General features: G+C 44.1%; 2 protein-coding genes across 2 annotated transcripts in view; both read left to right on the forward strand.

The window, feature by feature from the left end:
* INTS11 (integrator complex subunit 11) overlaps positions 1-18,048 on the forward strand; it is a 258,653-nt gene that overhangs the window by 86,856 nt on the left and 153,749 nt on the right. The gene's annotated exons all lie outside the window — the stretch shown is intronic.
* B3GALT6 (beta-1,3-galactosyltransferase 6) lies at positions 214-3,521 on the forward strand. Its single transcript, XM_079326235.1, has one exon. The coding sequence runs from the start codon at positions 343-345 to the stop codon at positions 1,357-1,359; it is 1,017 nt and encodes a 338-aa protein (XP_079182361.1). The 5' UTR covers positions 214-342; the 3' UTR covers positions 1,360-3,521.

The raw sequence follows: 18,048 nt of genomic DNA on the forward strand, positions 1-18,048 counted from the left end.
CCGTAATTACACCGCCACGGCACAGCGCCCACACCCAAGATGGCTCCTCCTCGGCCATCACGTGCCCTGCTCCAAGATGGCGGCCGCCGCGTCAGGCGCCGCGGGCACCGCCCCCTCTCCCGCCCCTTCCGCCGGTTCGGGCACCGCGGGAGCCGCGGCGGGAGCAGCGAAGAGCCGCCGCTTCCCCGAGGAGAAGGCGGCAAGCGCAGGAGAGCCATGAAACCACCCCAGCGCGGTGAGCGCTCCTGCAGGAAGCTTGTCCCCTCCTGGTGGCCGTAGCGCCGTTCCCGCCTAAACGCGGTGGGCGTGGTCGCGGCGCCGGCCGTGAGGGGCCCCGCGGCCATGAAGGCGCTGCGGCGGCTGAGCCGGCACCGCACGGCGCTGGGGCTCGGCGGGCTCTCGCTCTGCGCCGCCGTGCTGCTCTACCTCGCTAAGTGCACCTCCGAGGGGCTGCGCCCGCTGCCCGCGCCCCCCGCGCTCCCTCACAGCCAGCCCGGCCGCGGGGCCCGCGCCGCGCCCCCGGCCAACGCTGAGGGCAGCGCTCTGCTGGCCGTGGTGGTGATGAGCGGCCCCAAGTACAGCGAGCGGCGCAGCATCATCCGCAGCACCTGGATGGCGGCGGCGCGGCAGGCGCCTCACGGCCACGTCTGGAGCCGCTTCGTGGTGGGCACGGCGGGGCTGGGCGCCGAGGAGCTGCGGAGCCTGGAGCTGGAGCAGAGCCGCCACCGCGACCTGCTGCTGCTGCCCGAGCTGCGCGACTCGTACGAGAACCTCACGGCCAAGGTGCTGGCTACCTACGTGTGGCTGGATGCGCACCTGGACTTCCAGTTCGCCCTCAAGGCCGACGACGACACCTTCGTGCGCTTGGATGTGCTGGTGGAGGAGCTGCGGGCTAAAGAGCCGCGGCGCCTTTACTGGGGCTTCTTCTCGGGCCGCGGGCGGGTGAAATCCGGGGGGAAATGGAAGGAGAGCGCCTGGCTGCTGTGTGATTATTACCTGCCCTACGCGCTGGGCGGCGGCTACGTGATCTCCGCCGATCTGGTGCGCTACTTGCGCCTCAGCAGCGACTACCTGAACCTGTGGCAGAGCGAGGACGTGTCCCTGGGCGTGTGGCTGGCGCCCATCGACGTGAAGAGAGTGCACGACCCCCGCTTCGACACCGAGTACAAATCGCGCGGCTGCAACAACAAATACATCGTGACCCACAAGCAGAGCATCGAGGACATGCTGGAGAAGCACCAGACGCTGGCCAAGGAAGGGAAGCTGTGTAAGGAGGAGGTGAAACTGCGGCTTTCCTACATGTACGACTGGGGGGTGCCTCCCTCGCAGTGCTGCCAGAGGAAGGATGGCATCCCCTGAAGGGCTCGGGGTGATGGACTCTGCTCGCTGTTACACCGGCAAAATTCCTGTCAAAATGGAATTCTCGCCTCGGTTTCTCCCTCAGAACATTGGGCACGGAGGGTTTGGCGTGCAGGCATGGCTGGATTTTGGGAATTGCGTTTAATTGGAGTCAGGATTCTTGGAATTTTCCACTCCGTATCCATGGACAGACTTCCCAAATCACAGCCTGGTGCTGTGGATCTGTAATTCCAGCAGAACTGAGTGGGAAGAGCTGAGAAAATGAAATTTTGGCCTCAGTTTCTCCCTCAGAATATTGGGAACAAATCGTTCCCCTCGGGCACCAGTCCCAAAGGCTTTGGGATGCAGCCCTGGCTGGATTTTGGGAATTGCTGTTAATTGGAGTCAGGGGTTAATTACTCTTTCAAAGGTTTTGCACGACTCATTCTGGCACCCTGTGACTCCCTGGAAGTGCTGACGTGGCATGGGTCAAAATGCTTAAAAAAAATAAATCAAATAAAACAGGTGACAGCACAGAAAAAGGTCAAATGCCAGGATTGAAGGCAAATAAAAGGTGGCAAAACACAGAAAGAGTCTAAAAAACCAAGAGAGAGAGAGAATGAAAAGTTTGAAGAGATTCTGATGTTTATTTGCTAAAGGTCATGATAAGTTTTGCTGATAAGGCTGGAATGAAGCTGCTCTTTATTCCTTGGCAGGGAAATGCCAACTTGGCACAGAGGGAAGAGCCCAAATTTGAGATCAGCTTATTGCCAGAGGCAGGAAAAGAAATCAGCTTTTCCTCTTTATCTCTCTGGCAGAGAATGGAATCATTCAATCTGTTAATTTGTCTCTTTTTGCTGTTTGAAAGGCAATGTACATAAATCACCTGGCAGCTCCTAAGGGAGGTGGCTGAGTTTTGGCAGAAATGGAATTTATTTTAATTTAGGAGAAGAATTTTTTTTTTTTTTGGCTTTGCAAAGCCTCCAGGTGTTGTTTGGAATTCATTTCCCTCCAACACTCAAGAACTCCCTGGCTGCTCCAAGACATTGCAGGCTTCAAATTTCAATTTATTTAGAAGACAAATGAGCAGGAATTGATCAGTGGGAGTTCAAAAAGCATTTTTATCCCCAAAGATGGGGATTTAAGGTATAAAAATGAACTTTGTGTAGTCAAGAGAAAAAAGTTCTCCCTACTCCAAAAATTCAACTTTGAGAACTTTATTTCTCTTTTTACCACACTTAAAAAAAAAAATCACATTTAAGTGCTCAAAACTGAGGGAATTCCTTCCTTCTCTCCAAAAATTCCTTGTAGAGGAACTAAAATTGAATTTTTTATCAGTGACACATCCACAGATGGGATTTTTTTCCTCCTCAGTCCTGGCTAAATAATCAGAATAATAACCAAAATAATCAGAGCTCACACAGGGCTCAGACATTATTTATTTATCTCCAAACCTGAAATTCCAACATTTTTCAGTGGCAGCTGCTCCAAAATTTTTCCTGTGCCACCTGCAGCTCCTGCAGCGTGAGCAGATTTTACTTTGTAAATGTAAAATTTCATTATTAAATGTCTTTTTTTTTTTTTTTTTTTGTGATTTTTTTGGGGTTTTTTTGGTGTTTGTTGCACTCTGCACTTTCATTCCCATTCCATTCCCTCCTTCCCAACTCTGACTGGAAGAGACAAATGGCAAAAAAAAAAATTTAAAAAGTGCCAATTTCTCTTTCTTTTTTTTTGCTTCTTAGCAAAATTAGGAATTTTAGGGATTAGGAATACCAAAGGGATCAATTAGTTAGTTTTTTATTTTGTTATTCTTGTTTTAATTAATTATTGAAGATTAAAAATCTTCAGAAGATTCTTCTATTTTGAGAATTTCAAGGCTTTTTTTTTTTCCTTAAAACTAAAATCCTTGCAAAAACTCTTCTTATTTTAGCATGTTAAACTCAATTATTATAATAATTGTAATTATTATTATTATAATTATTATTATAATGCATGCTTAGGGATTACCAGAGAGTATTTTTTCCCAAAATATCCTGTTCCAAATGAATTTTCCATGATGTCAGCAAACTCCAGTTTTTTAAACATCCATTTGCCATCTGAGGTTCATTAATGTTGTCTGTAAATGTGATTAATTACCTGTAATGTGAATATTTATTTATAATTATATTTATTTATAATTCTTACCAGTGTATTCTCTTTATTTTCCCAGGAAAATTACAAATAAATCCATTTATTCCCATAATAATACCCATTTTCCCATTATTTTTTTCCACTTTTACCCTTTTTCCCCCCAGAAAATTATAAATAAATCAATTTATTCCCATCATAACTTCCATTTGCTCATTATTTTATTCCACTCATCCTTTTTTCTCTGAAAAATTACAAATAAATCCATTTATTCCCATAATAATACCCATTTTCCCATTATTTTTTTCCACTTTTACCCTTTTTCCCCCCAGAAAATTATAAATAAATCAAATTATTCCCATCATAACTTCCATTTGCTCATTATTTTATTCCACTCATCCTTTTTTCCCTGAAAAATTACAAATAAATCCATTTATTCCCATCAGAATGTAAATTTCCCCATTGTTTTTTCCACCTTTACCCTTTTTCCTGGGAAAATTCCAAATAAATCCATTTATTCCCAGAATAACATCAACTTTCCCATTATTTAATCCACCTTTTCACTTTATTTCCCCTGGAAAATTCCACCAGGGAAGCAAAATCAGGTGAGGATGAGCCAAATTATTTCAAGGGAATTTTTTTTTCACCCCAATTTCCTTGGAATCTTCAATCCCCAGAATTCCAATAATTTTAAAACTATTTTCCTCCAAATTTCAAACATTTCACGTTCACACAAAGAGCTCAAATTTCCATCAAAAATTAAAATAATCTAATTTTTTTCCCCATAAATAATTAGCAATAACTTGGTGATTTTGCTGTTGAAACAAATTCCTTTTGGAATTTATTCCCAATTTTTCCTGCCTGTCCCAGGCAGTCGCTAGATGTCACTCCAAGCCTTTTAAAAGTGCCAATTCCTTTAAAAAAATTGGAATTTATCTGTCCAAAACAAGGTGTTCATGTCTAAAATCGAGTGGTGCTCTCTAATTTTAACGTGTTTAATTGGAGAAAAAAGGGAAAGGAAAAAAATTGTCCAATTAAAAAATGGAATTATGAGGGAATTATTGAAGATAGAGAATTATTATTTCATGGAATCCATGGGAAATTAATGAGGAAACCTTTGTAGAAGCCACAAAAAAGCCCCCAAAATACAGGAAAAAATTAATAAAATGAACCCAATTAATTAATAAAGTGAATTAAATTAATTAAAAAATTAATAAAATGAACCCAGGTGGGTTTTGGGGACACTTCCCTGTGCAGCCCATCCCATTTCCTGCAGGAAAAATTCCCAAATATCCAAACTAATCCCAGCCTGGTGCTTTGAATCCATAATTCCCTAAGAATTGAGCAGGAAGAGAAAATAAAATGGAATTTTTACCTCATTTTCTCCCTCAGAACATTGGGAACAAAGGCTTTGGGCTGCAGGCCTGGCTGGATTTTGAGAAGAACCCGATTATTTTACACTTTAAAAATTAATAATAAATGATAAAATGGATTTTTTGCCTCAGCATGCATAATTCTAAAGGAATTGAGCAGGAAAAGATGATAAAATGAAATTTTTACCTCAGTTTCTCCCTCAGAACATTGGGAACAAATTGTTCCCCTCAGGCACCCTAAAGCTTTGGGCTGCAGCCCTGGCTGGATTTCAAGCAGAGCCCGATTATTTTACACTTTAGAAATTAATAATAAGTGATAAAATGGAATTTTTGCCTCAGAATCCATAATTCTAAAGGAATTGAGCAGGAAAAGATGATAAAATGGAATTTTTACCTCAGTTTCTCCCTCAGAACATTGGGAACAAATCGTTCCCCTCAGGCACCAATCCCTAAAGCTTTGGGCTGCAGGCCTGGCTGAATTTTGGGAAGAACCCGATTATTTTGCACTTTAAAAATTAATTATAAATAATAAAATGTAATTTTTGCCTCAGCATCCATAATTCTAAAGGAATTGAGCGTAAAGAGTTGTTAAAATGGAATTTTTGCCTCAGTTTCTCCCTCAGAATATTGTGAACAAATCATTCTCCTCAGGTGCCGATCCCTAAAGCTTTGGGCTGCAGCCTGGCTGGATTTTGAGAAGAACCAGATTATTTTACACTTTTAAAAATTAAAAATAGATTATCAAATGGAATTTTTACCTCAGCATCCATAATTCTAAAAGAATTGAGTGGAAAGAGCTGCTAAAATGGAATTTTTACCTCAGTTTCTCCCTCAGAACATTGGGAACAAATTGTTCCCCTCAGGCACCGATTCCAAAGGCTTTGGGCTGCAGCCCTGGCTGGATTTCAAGCAGAGCCCGATTATTTTACACTTTAAAAAATTAATAATAAATGATAAAATGAAATTTTTGCCTCAGCCTGGTGCTGTGCATCCACAATTCTAAAGGAATTGAGCGGCAAGAGCTGCTAAAATGGAATTTTTGCCTCAGTTTCTCCCTCAGAACATCGACCCCAAAACCTTTGGGCTGCAGCCCTGGCTGCACTTTTGCAAAAAAAAAAAAAAAAAAAATTATCTTCCACCTTCTAAAATTCCAATCTGGCTCCTGAAAAGCTGCGTGGGGAGGTTTCTGAGGACAAGGGAGAGGGATAAGAAAACAAGAGCCGGGATCCGATTTCTGCGGGAGGAGACAATTGGAGTCTCCGAGAGCCGCTGATAAGATCAGAGCCGGTCGCTATTTTCAGCCTCAGACAGCGGGGCTGGAGACATAAATAAAATATGAAATAAATCCTAAAACCCGAGCTGCAATCTCCCCAAAGTGCTCTGTCTCCGAGGAAATCCATAAATATTGCAAGGTGGGGATAACAGGATTCCTTAGGATGAGGTAGAAGTGAGGGGGAAAGGAGGAATTTAGAGGGGGGGAAATTATTTTGGTTTTATTCCAAGAGGGATTTTTGTCTTTCTTGGAGTGTCCCAGCAGCAGCTCCTGGCTGTAATTCCTTCTTGGAAAGAGGCAGGGAATAAACAGAGCTGTGTTTAGCTTGGAAAAACAATTCCTGAGCAGAGTCAGGGTCCATCCTCCAAATGGAGCCTCAGGAATCACCTGGGTGAAGAGAAAACAAAGATTAGAAAAATTGGGAGAGAGACTTAATTCCAAGTTTAAAATTCCTGTGGGAATTTGGGGGACAGATCCCAGCTCTTCACAGTGGCCGTGGTAGGATGATGGGCACAGTGACACGGGAGGGTTCAAACTGAATTTCCAGGAATTTTCCTCATCATTCCCACAGTGAATGAGTTGGATCAACAGGAATATTTGGGATCATCCCATTTTTCCATTTTCCCATTTTTGGGCTCACCCCATCCATGTGGATCCAGTCATTCCCTACTCCTGACAGCTGTTTATCCCAAAATATTTGGCTGGCGATGCTTTCCAGATGAAATCAGACATCAAAGGCCCAAAATTTTCCTTCCTTCTTCTGTTTTCCCCTTCCATGGCTTGTATTGATCAGGGATTTCTCTGTGGGTTGGGAAGGAAAAGGAAAAGGCAGGAGCAGGTTGGGATTGGCTGCAAATTCCTGGATTGGGGAATTGGAAGAAGCGGGAGAGTTGGATTATGCAGGAAAAAGAAAAAAAAACCCAGGAAAATCAAATTTTAGGAATATTTAACACAAAGGTTTTGTCTTATGGGATGAAAATTCCAGGACATTTACTCCAGAATTTCTGGAGCCAAAGGGAGCTGCTTCCATTTCATCCAGATCCTAAATGGGGCTCCCTTTTCCCTGATGGAAAGGTCCTGGATTTGGGAAAAGGCTCCAGGATTTGGGGAAAAGGATCCTGGATTTGAGAAAAGGCTCCAGGATTTGGGGAAAAGGCTCTTGGATTTGAGAAAAGGCTCCTGGATTTGAGAAAAGGCTCCTGGATTTGGGAAAAGGTTCCTGGATTTGGGAAAAGGCTCCTGGATTTGGGAAAAGGTTCCAGGATTTGGGGAAAAGGTTCCTGGATATCGGGGAAAGGTTCTTCCCCCAGAGGAAGAACAGGATCCTCAGGGAATGTCACATTCCCAAGGCTCCCAGAGCTCCAGGAGTTTTTTGGACAACACTCCCAGGTGGGATTTTGGGGTGTCCTGGGCAGGGATAAGGGTTGGATCTGATCCTGTGGATCCTCCAGTTCAGGATATTCCCCAATTCCATGATTCTGAATTATCCCTTTCCCTTCCTGTCTCCGATTCCCTGATTTCCCTGTTTTGGACAACACTCCCAGGTGGGATTTTGGGGCATCCTGGGCAGGGATAAGGGTTGGATTCTATCCTCCCAGCTCAGGATATTCCCCAATTCCGTGATTCTGAGTGTCCCACTGTCCCCATTCCCTGAATCACCCCCTTCCCCTCCTGCCCCTGGCTCCCTGCTTTCCCTGCAGCCCCTTCCCTGCAATCAGGGACTGTTTATCCCACCGCTTCCCTTTCCATGGGAGGCTTTTCCATGGCTTTTCCATGGCTTTGCAGACATCAAACAGCTCATTTCCCTTGGCTTTTGTCCGTGAAATGGGCTGGAACAGAGGCTGTAAACAACGGCATCAGGAATGCTGAGGTTGATTTAAAAGCCAGGATTTTTTTTTTTTTTTTCCCCCCCTCTGTGTCTTTTTTTAACGCTTTAAATCCAAAATTTTTCCACAGCTTTGTCTGTTCCCCTCTCTGGTTTTGCAGAGCAGGAAAGGGAAGTCGAGGAAAATAATGAAGGGTAGAAATTGGGATGAAATGATCCTTAAAGGATTTTTGGGATCAGCCTGCAGTGCTGGGGGGATCCTGCCCTGGCTGGGAATGGGGGATCCAGGTTAGAGGGAAATGGAGGATTTTTTTTTCCCCAGTTTTTTTTTCTTTTTCTGGGTAAATCCAGAACAATCCAGGGGCAATGAGAATTTTATTGTAGGTGCCCTGGGGAACAACATCACCCAGATGGTTCATGGCTGGATTTGAGGATCCTAAAGGGATTTTCCAACCTTTGATTCCCAAATTTGGGACCTCAAGAGCACAGCCAGGAACCCACCTGGATTTCCAGCCAGAACTGGAGAGGCTTTTAACATTCCTGTGCTTCCCCTTGGACATTTTAGGACTCAAAACTACCTGTCCGAGCTTTTTTCCCTCTCATTCCCACAAAGAAGTGGGAATTCATAGGGAAATTCCTTTGTTTGGGGGCTTGGGCAGGATACAGAATACAAATTAATTAATTCTTTATATTACTATAATATAAAGAATTTTTACTGGGCGAATTTATTCGAGTTCAGATCCAGCCTCTCCTTTGCTGCTTGCAGGGCAGAGTCCCAAAATTCCATTTTTCCACCGCTCTGAGAGGGGGAATTTGCGCTGGGAGGTGAATTCCCCCTCCCATTTATCCCCACAATCCATCGAATAATCGAATAATCCCGCCGCCTCCCTCCTCCTGCCGCGTCCCTCCCGCGCCCTTGGGGAATGTTGGAGAGCGACCAGCCTTGTCACTAATTGTGAATCGCACTAATTGGGATATTTGGGATATTTAATCCCTGCTGCTGAAACCATCCCATCAAAGACCCCAGTGTCACAGACACAGAGGAGTTTTTCATGCCAGGGGCTGCTGTGGGTGATGGCTCCAGCCTGGCTGGAGGGAGAAGCTGTTATTAGGGAATTAAAGGGACGACGTTCCAGCAGGGCTCTGGCCAAGCCACGCGGCGCGGGGAGGTGGGAATCGCATCCCAGGCTGAGCCTGCCGAGGCTTCAGGGAACGGGGGGTGGGATCAGGGATCACCCTGCTCCCCCACGGGGCTGCCACCCCCGAATTCCTGTGCCTGGAGCATTCCCAGAATGGAGATGGGACTGGGATCACTGGGAAAAGGTTCTGTGATCCCATAGGAAAAGGTTCAGTGATCCCATAGGAAAAGGTTCTGTGGTCCATGGGGAGAAAGGTCCATGATCCCTTAGGGAAAGACTCAGTGATTCCATAGAAAAAGGTTCAGTGATCCCATTGGAAAATGCTCCATGATCCGATAGGAAAAGGTTCAGTGATCCCATAGGAAAAGGTTCAGTGATCCCATAGGAAAAGGCTTCATGATCCCATAGGAAAAGGTTCTGTGATCCCATAGGAAAAGGTTCAGTGATCCCATAGGAAAAGGTTCAGTGATCCCATAGGAAAAGGCTTCATGATCCCATAGGAAAAGGCTTCATGATCCCATAGGAAAAGGATTCATGATCCCATAGGAAAAGGTTCTGTGATCCCATAGGAAAATGCTCAGTGATCCCATAGGAAAAGGTTCAGTGATCCCATAGGAAAAGGCTTCATGATCCCATAGGAAAAGGTTCTGTGATCCCATAGGAAAAGGCTCAGTGATCCCATAGGAAAAGGTTCAGTGATCCCATAGGAAAAGGATTCATGATCCCATAGGAAAAGGCTTAATGATCCCATAGGAAAAGGTTCAGTGATCCCATAGGAAAAGGCTCAGTGATCCCATAGGAAAAGGCTTCATGATCCCATAGGAAAAGGTTCTGTGATCCCATAGGAAAAGGTTCAGTGATCCCATAGGAAAAGGTTCTGTGATCCCATAGGAAAAGGCTCAGTGATCCCATAGGAAAAGGTTCTGTGATCCCATAGGAAAAGGCTCAGTGATCCCATAGGAAAAGGTTCTGTGATCCCATAGGAAAAGGTTCTGTGATCCCATAGGAAAAGGATTCATGATCCCATAGGAAAAGGATTCATGATCCCATAGGAAAAGGCTTCATGATCCCATAGGAAAAGGCTTCATGATCCCATAGGAAAAGGTTCTGTGATCCCATAGGAAAAGGTTCTGTGATCCCATAGGAAAAGGCTCAGTGATCCCATAGGAAAAGGTTCTGTGATCCCATAGGAAAAGGCTTCATGATCCCATAGGAAAAGGTTCAGTGATCCCATAGGAAAAGGCTTCATGATCCCATAGGAAAAGGTTCAGTGATCCCATAGGAAAAGGCTCAGTGATCCCATAGGAAAAGGCTTCATGATCCCATAGGAAAAGGCTCAGTGATCCCATAGGAAAAGGTTCTGTGATCCCATTGGAAAAGGTTCAGTGATCCCATAGGAAAAGGCTCAGTGATCCCATAGGAAAAGGCTCAGTGATCCCATAGGAAAAGGTTCTGTGATCCCATAGGAAAAGGTTCAGTGATCCCATAGGAAAAGGATTCATGATCCCATAGGAAAAGGCTTAATGATCCCATAGGAAAAGGATTCATGATCCCATAGGAAAAGGTTCTGTGATCCCATAGGAAAAGGCTCAGTGATCCCATAGGAAAAGGCTTCATGATCCCATAGGAAAAGGTTCTGTGATCCCATTGGAAAATGCTCAGTGATCCCATAGGAAAAGGCTTCATGATCCCATAGGAAAAGGTTCAGTGATCCCATTGGAAAAGGTTCTGTGATCCCATAGGAAAAGGCTCAGTGATCCCATAGGAAAAGGATTCATGATCCCATAGGAAAAGGTTCTGTGATCCCATAGGAAAAGGCTCAGTGATCCCATAGGAAAAGGCTCAGTGATCCCATAGGAAAAGGTTCTGTGATCCCATAGGAAAAGGCTTCATGATCCCATAGGAAAAGGTTCTGTGATCCCATAGGAAAAGGCTCAGTGATCCCATAGGAAAAGGTTCAGTGATCCCATAGGAAAAGGTTCTGTGATCCCATAGGAAAAGGCTCAGTGATCCCATAGGAAAAGGTTCAGTGATCCCATAGGAAAAGGTTCTGTGATCCCATAGGAAAAGGTTCTGTGATCCCATAGGAAAAGGATTCATGATCCCATAGGAAAAGGCTCAGTGATCCCATAGGAAAAGGCTTCATGATCCCATAGGAAAAGGCTCAGTGATCCCATAGGAAAAGGCTCCAGGATCCCATAAAAAAAGGCTCCATGGTCCCAAAAGGAAAGGTTTCATGATCTCATAGGAAAAGACTCTGTAGTCTCATAGGAAAAGCCTCCCTGATCCCATAGGAAAAGGTTCTGTGATCTCATAAGAAAAGATTCCATGATCCCATAGGAAAAAGCCCCATGATCCCATAAAAAAGACTCCATGATCCCATAGGGAAAAGCCCCATGATCCCATAAAAAAGACTCCATGATCCCATAGGGAAAGGCCCCATGATCCCATAAAAAAGATTCCATGATCCCATAGGGAAAAGCCCCATGATCCCATAAAGAAAATGATCCCTGACCCCATAGGAAAAGACTCTGTGATCCCATAAGAAAATGCTCCATGATCCCATAAAAAAGATTCCATGATCCCATAGGGAAAAGCCTCATGATCCCATAAGAAAATGCTCCATGATCCCATAAGAAAATGCTCCATGATCCCATAAAAAACTTTCCATGATCCCATAGGAAAAAGCCCCACAATCATCCATGAGGAGCAGTCAGTCATTCCCATGCTGATTTCCTCCTGGATTTGGGATTTGTGGGGGATTTTTGGGATTTTGCCTGGCTAAAACAAACATCCCAAGGCTGGGAACATCTGGAAGGCTCTGACCAGTGGGAACATCTGCTCTGGGTGTCTGGAGTCCAGATGGGAGAAACCAACTTGGAATTCCATCAGGAAATCCAGGAAAACCAGGAGATGTGTCCTGGTGAGAGCAGTGAGCAAGGAGCTGAAACCAGATAGAAAATCCCCAAAAAACCCCAAAATTCCACCAAAAAAATCTCCCCAAAAACGCCCAAGGAACCCACAAAACCACCAAAAAAAATCCCAAAAAGAAAAAGGGATTCCTTCAGGAAAACCTGAGTTTGGAAGGAAAAGGACTCATCATAAGGCTGAGCCTTATGGAATAAACCCAAATATTGGGATTTATTATTAATGTAATTATCCATTATTTGGGGTCCCAAAGTGGGATTTTTTAGAGGGAATTTTGGATTTATTTTTTTATCCAGGAAAAAAACAAACCAGGAAGTTGGACTTGGATTTACCAATTGAAATCCATCTTAATCTCAGGAAAAACTCTCCAAAAACATTTCCATGTGTGGCCCCTCCCCACTGCAGGTTCTGGGGCCCATTTTCCATCTGCTCCCAGCTAAAAAAAATGGAAAAAAAATGGAAAAAAAAAAGGGAAAAAAAAGGAAAATCTGCCCCTCATTCCCAAGGAATTATCCCAAAGAAAATCCCAAAAATCCCAAAAGTTTTTCCCTTTTTTTTTTTTAAGGTTGGAATCAATTTTTCCCTCTTTCTTTTTTTTTTTTTTTGTTTTCTCCTCCTTGCATCCCAAAACCTGCCCAGCCTCTGGTGTTTATTTGGAAACAATGGAAAACTCCTGGTTCTCCCTTTCTTCTACCTAATTAATTTTCCTTCCATGGCTAATTAAATCCTCCAGGGAATGAATCCAAATTTCCTGGAATGAAAATCAGCTGGATTCACTCTGCTCTCCCAGGCTGGAATCTCCTTTTTCCAACAGGAAAATATTCTGGGATTGCACCAAGCAATTCTGACACTTTTCCTCCTCTTCTCTGCTTTTTTTTGGATTTTAGGGAATTTTATTTCCAAGCTGAACAGTTTGGATTTAATTTTATTTTTCCTTCAGGTGTGTGATTCCATCTCAGCACAATTCCAGTCTGGACCACAATTCCCAGTAAGGAATGAGGGAATGAGGGAATGAAGGAATGAAGGAATGAGGGAATTAAGGAATTAGGGAAAGATTTGCAGCTGCTAAATCCCAAAATCCACTTTAGGGCAATGTCAGGCCCTGGATTCCCTGGAAAATCCTGAATTTGGAGCAGGATTCCCATCCAGTCCTGAATAAATCCCTCCAAGGATTTGGAACACAATTTTCCAAGGATTCAGCTGCTTCCCTGAGGAAAGAAAAATCCCTTTTTTTGGGATTTATGGGGGTTGGATCAACAAATGCTGGAATTCCATCCCAGCTGGATCCTTCTGGGATTCCAGGATGTGATTCCAGCCTCATTTGCAGCAGGTAAATCCCCAAATCCACCTTCAATCCCTGGAGAATCCCAGGGCAGGGATTTGCAGCCCTGAACAGGAACCTCCAGACAAAATAAACACCCAGCAGGGAATATTTATTTTAGTCACATTCCAGACTCTCGGATTTCTGGCACTTTCCAGCTCTCCTGGAATTCCAAGCTCTGCTTGACAGATCCCTCCATCACTTTCCCCCAAGGGGGATTTTTCCATTTGGGATTTGCCCACCCGGATCAATATTTGGGAATTTTTCTCCTGGATTTTGTGTGGATTTGCTCCTGCAGGGACAGGGAGATTTGGGAGCAGATTTGGGAGCAGATCCCAGAGTTTCCCAGGCTTTGGACAGGTGCAGGAATCATTAAAACCTAAGGGAAAAAAAAAAAATCTCTGAAAGCCAACGTTAAATTTAAAATTTATTTGGGAAGGGAAAAGGGGAAAGGGGAAAGGGGAAAGGGGAAAGGGAAAAGGGAAAAGGGAAAAGGGAAAAGGGAAAAGGGAAAAGGGAAAAGGGAAAAGGGAAAAGGGAAGGGAAGGGAAGGGAAGGGAAGGGAAGGGAAGGGAAGGGAAGGGAAGGGAAGGGAAGGGAAGGGAAGGGAAGGGAAGGGAAGGGAAGGGAAGGGAAGGGAAGGGAAGGGAAGGGAAGGGAAGGGAAGGGAAGGGAAGGAAAAAAAGAAAAAGAGAAAGGAAAAAAGGAATGCAAAGGGGAAAAGGAAAAGGGAAAGGAAAGGAAAGGAAAAAGGAAAAGGAAAAAGAGAAAGGGAAAAGGGGAAAGGGAAGGGGGAAAGGTAGAAGGGAAAGGAAAGGGAAAAAGGGAAAAGAAAAAGGGAAAAGGGAAAGGAAAAAGGGGGAAAGGGGAAAGGAAAAAGAGAAAGGGGAAAGGAAAAAAGGGAAAGGAAAAGGGAAAAGGAAAAAGAGAAAGGAAAAGGGAAAGGAAAAAGAGAAAGGAAAAGGGAAAGGGAAAAGAGAAAGGAAAAGGGAAAGGGAAAAGAGAAAGGAAAAGGGAAAGGGAAAAGGGAAAAGGAAAAAGGGAAAGGGAAAGGAAAAAGGGAAAGGAAATCCCCCCAATTTCCCCCCAGCTCCTCCTGCTCCCCCAAACCCCCCCCACAGCACCAGAAGCTCCCCCAAATCCCCCCGGGAACATTCCCAAATCCCAGCTGGGCGCGCTCCCGGCGCGGGTGGGCAAACAAAGGCAGGAATGTGCAGCCAGGACGGAGCCAGACACATTCACATTCCTGCAGCCGGAGTCAAATCCCGGCAGGATCTGCAGCTCTGCTCCTCCCAACTCCCCAAAAAATATAAAAAGAGATGGAAATTGGGGGGGGAAAAGGGGTTTATCCCAATTTTTTAGGGGTTTTATGGGTTTAAATCCAGGGTTTCACGTCGAGTAATGAAGGATTTTTTTCCTCCTTCTTGTTTTAGCAGCTGGTAAAAATGAGATTTCTAAAGAAATCTCCTCTGCCCTCCCAACTCCCCAATGCGGAAAAAAATGGGGAAAATGGGAAAAAAAAATGGGGGAAAAAAGGGAAAAAATGGGGGAAAATGGGAAAATATGGAAAAAATGGGGAAAATGGGGAAAAAAAGGGGGAAAAAAGGGGGAAAAAAATGGGGGAAAATGGGGAATAAATGGGGGAAAAAATGGGAAAAATGGCAAGAAAAGGAAAAAATGGGGGAAAATAGGAAAAAATGGGGAAAAAATGGGGGAAATAGAAAAAATGAGGGGAAAATGTAAAACAATGGGGAAAAACTGGGGAAAAATGGGGAAAAAAAAAAAAAAAAAAAAAGAAAAAAAAAAGGGGGGAAAAATAGGAAAAAAAGAGGAAAAAAGGGGAAAAATGGGGAAAAAATGGGGAAAAAATGGGGGAAAAAAAAGGGAAAAAAAAAAGGGAAAAAATGGGGAAAAATGGGAAAAAAGAGGAAAAAAGGGGAAAAAGTGGGAAAAAATGGGGAAAAAGTGGGAAAAAATGGGGAAAAAATGGAAAAAAAATGGGAAAAAGAGTTCACAGTTCCCGTCTCGCCCCAGCAGCCGGGCAGAGGCGAATTCCAGGAGGGAAATTGAGAATTCCTGGGGCTGAGAAGCGGAGCAGGGGAGGAGAATTCCCGAGCGGCGCCGCCGGGATCAGCCGGGCGGGGATCGGCGCCCGCGGGAATTCCAGCGGGGAGGGTTCCCGGGCAATCGCGGGCCAATTTGGGATTTGGGTTTTTTATCCAGGAGATTCCCCAAAAGTTTTTGGTTTCTCCGATCTGCGCCCCCCGAGGTTTGGGTTGATCCCCTGGAGCAGCGGCGGGAGCGGCGCGCTGGGGGTGGAGGGGAAGGGATCGACTCGGAATTCCCAAAATTCCACCTGGGATTGGGCATAGGGAATTCCAAATTCCTAAAATTCATCTGGGATTGGACACAGGGAACTCCAAATTCCTAAAATTCACCTGGGATTGGGCACAGGAGACACCGAATTCCCAAAATTCATCTGGGATTGGACACAGGAGACACCGAATTACCGAAATTCTCTTGGATTTGGACACAGGGAACTCCAAATTCCCGAAATTCATCTGGGATTGGACACAGGGAACTCCAAATTCCCGAAATTCATCTGGGATTGGACACAGGGAAACCCGAATTCCCAAAATTCATCTGGGATTGAGCATAGGGAATTCCAAATTCCCAAAATTCACCTGGATTTGGATACAGAAAATTCCAAATTCCCACTAAATTAATTTGGGATTGAACACAGGCAACTCCAAATTCCCAAAACTCCAAATTCCCAAAATCCACCTGAATTTGGACACAGAAAATTTGTGGGAATTCTTTTTTCGCTGCCCCAATATTCCAAACCCATCCCAAAGAACTCCCAGGATTTTTAAATTTTTTTCTTTTTTTTTTTTTTTTTTTTTTCCTTTTGAGGTTTTTGGGGTTTTTTTGGAATTTCCATTCTGGAAATGTTCCCAGTGCCACACTCCAGACTGGCTCCAGGGGGATTTTTGTTGGATCAGGGGAATATTTTGTGTTTTTCCTCACTCCTGGCTCCTGGAAACTCCCCTTGAGTGGCAGCTGATCAAACCACAAAAAAAAAAAAAATCAGATTATTGTTCATTTCCTGTCAAAAATAACAACTGGGATTTCTCTGCTTTCCCTGGTTTTATTTATTCACTGTTGGTTTTATTTATTCACTTTTTCCCAGTTTATTTCTTCACTCTTCTTTTTATTTATTTACTCTTTTCTCAGTTTATTTATTCATTGCTCTTTTTATTTATTCACTCATTTCTCTGTTTATTTTTTCACTCTTTTATTTATTTATTCTTTTCTCAGTTTATTTATTCACTCTTCTTTTTTATTTATTTATTCTTTTCTCAGTTTATTTATTCATTTATTCACTCTTTTCCCAGTTTATTTCTTCACTGCTTTCCCAGTTGATTTATTCACTCTCCCTCAAATCCTGGAATCCCAAATTCTTCCCCAAATCCCAAATTCTCCCTTAAATCCTGGAATCCCAAATTCTCCCTCAAACCCTTTAAACCCAAACCCAGGAATCCCAAATTCTTCCCCAAATCTCAAACTCTCCCCAAAATCCTGGAATCCCAAATTCTTCCCCAAATCCTGGAATCCCAAACTCTCCCTCAAATCCCGGAATCCCAGACCCAAGAATCCCAAATTCTTCCCCAAATCCCAAACTCTCCCTCCAATTCTGGAATCCCAAATTCTTCTTCAAATCCTGGAATCCCAAACTCTCCCTCAAATCCTGGAATCCCAAACTCAAGAATCCCAAATTCTTCCCCAAATCCCAGAATCCCAAACTCTCCCCCAAACCCAAGAATCCCAAATTCTTCTCCAAATCCTGGAATCCCAAATTCTTCCCTAAACCAGGAATCCCAAACTCTCCCTCAAATCCCGGAATCCCAGACCCAAGAATCCCAAATTCTTCTCCAAATCCCAGAATCCCAAATTCTTCCCCAAATCCCAAACTCTCCCTCCAATTCTGGAATCCCAAATTCTTCTTCAAATCCTGGAATCCCAAACTCTCCCCCAAACTCAAGAATCCCAAATTCTTCCCCAAATCCTGGAATCCCAAATTCTCCCTCAAACCCTTTAATCCCAAACCCAAGAATCCCAAATTCTTCCCCAAATCCCAAACTCTCCCTCCAATTCCAGAATCCCAAATTCTTCCCCAAATCCCTGAATCCCAAATTCTCCCTCAAACCCTTTAATCCCAAACCCAAGAATCCCAAATTCTCCCTCAAATCCCGGAATCCCAGACTCAAGAATCCCAAATTCTTCTCCAAATCCCAGAATCCCAAATTCTTCCCCAAAACCCAAACTCTCCCTCCAATTCTGGAATCCCAAATTCTTCTTCAAATCCTGGAATCCCAAACTCTCCCTCAAACCCTTTAATCCCAAACCCAAGAATCCCAAATTCTTCCCCAAATCCCAGAATCCCAAATTCTTCTCCAAATCCTGGAATCCCAAATTCTTCCCTAAACCCAAGAATCCCAAATTCTTCTCCAAATCCCAGAATCCCAAATTCTTCCCCAAATCCCAAACTCTCCCTCCAATTCTGGAATCCCAAATTCTTCCCCAAATCCTGGAATCCCAAACTCTCCCCCAAACCCAAGAATCCCAAATTCTTCCTCAAATCCCTGAATCCCAAATTCTCCCTCAAACCCTTTAATCCCAAACCCAAGAATCCCAAATTCTTCCCCAAATCCCAAACTCTCCCT

This window comes from Erithacus rubecula (assembly GCF_903797595.1).
Source record: "Erithacus rubecula genome assembly, chromosome: 24".
NCBI lineage: Eukaryota > Metazoa > Chordata > Aves > Passeriformes > Muscicapidae > Erithacus > Erithacus rubecula.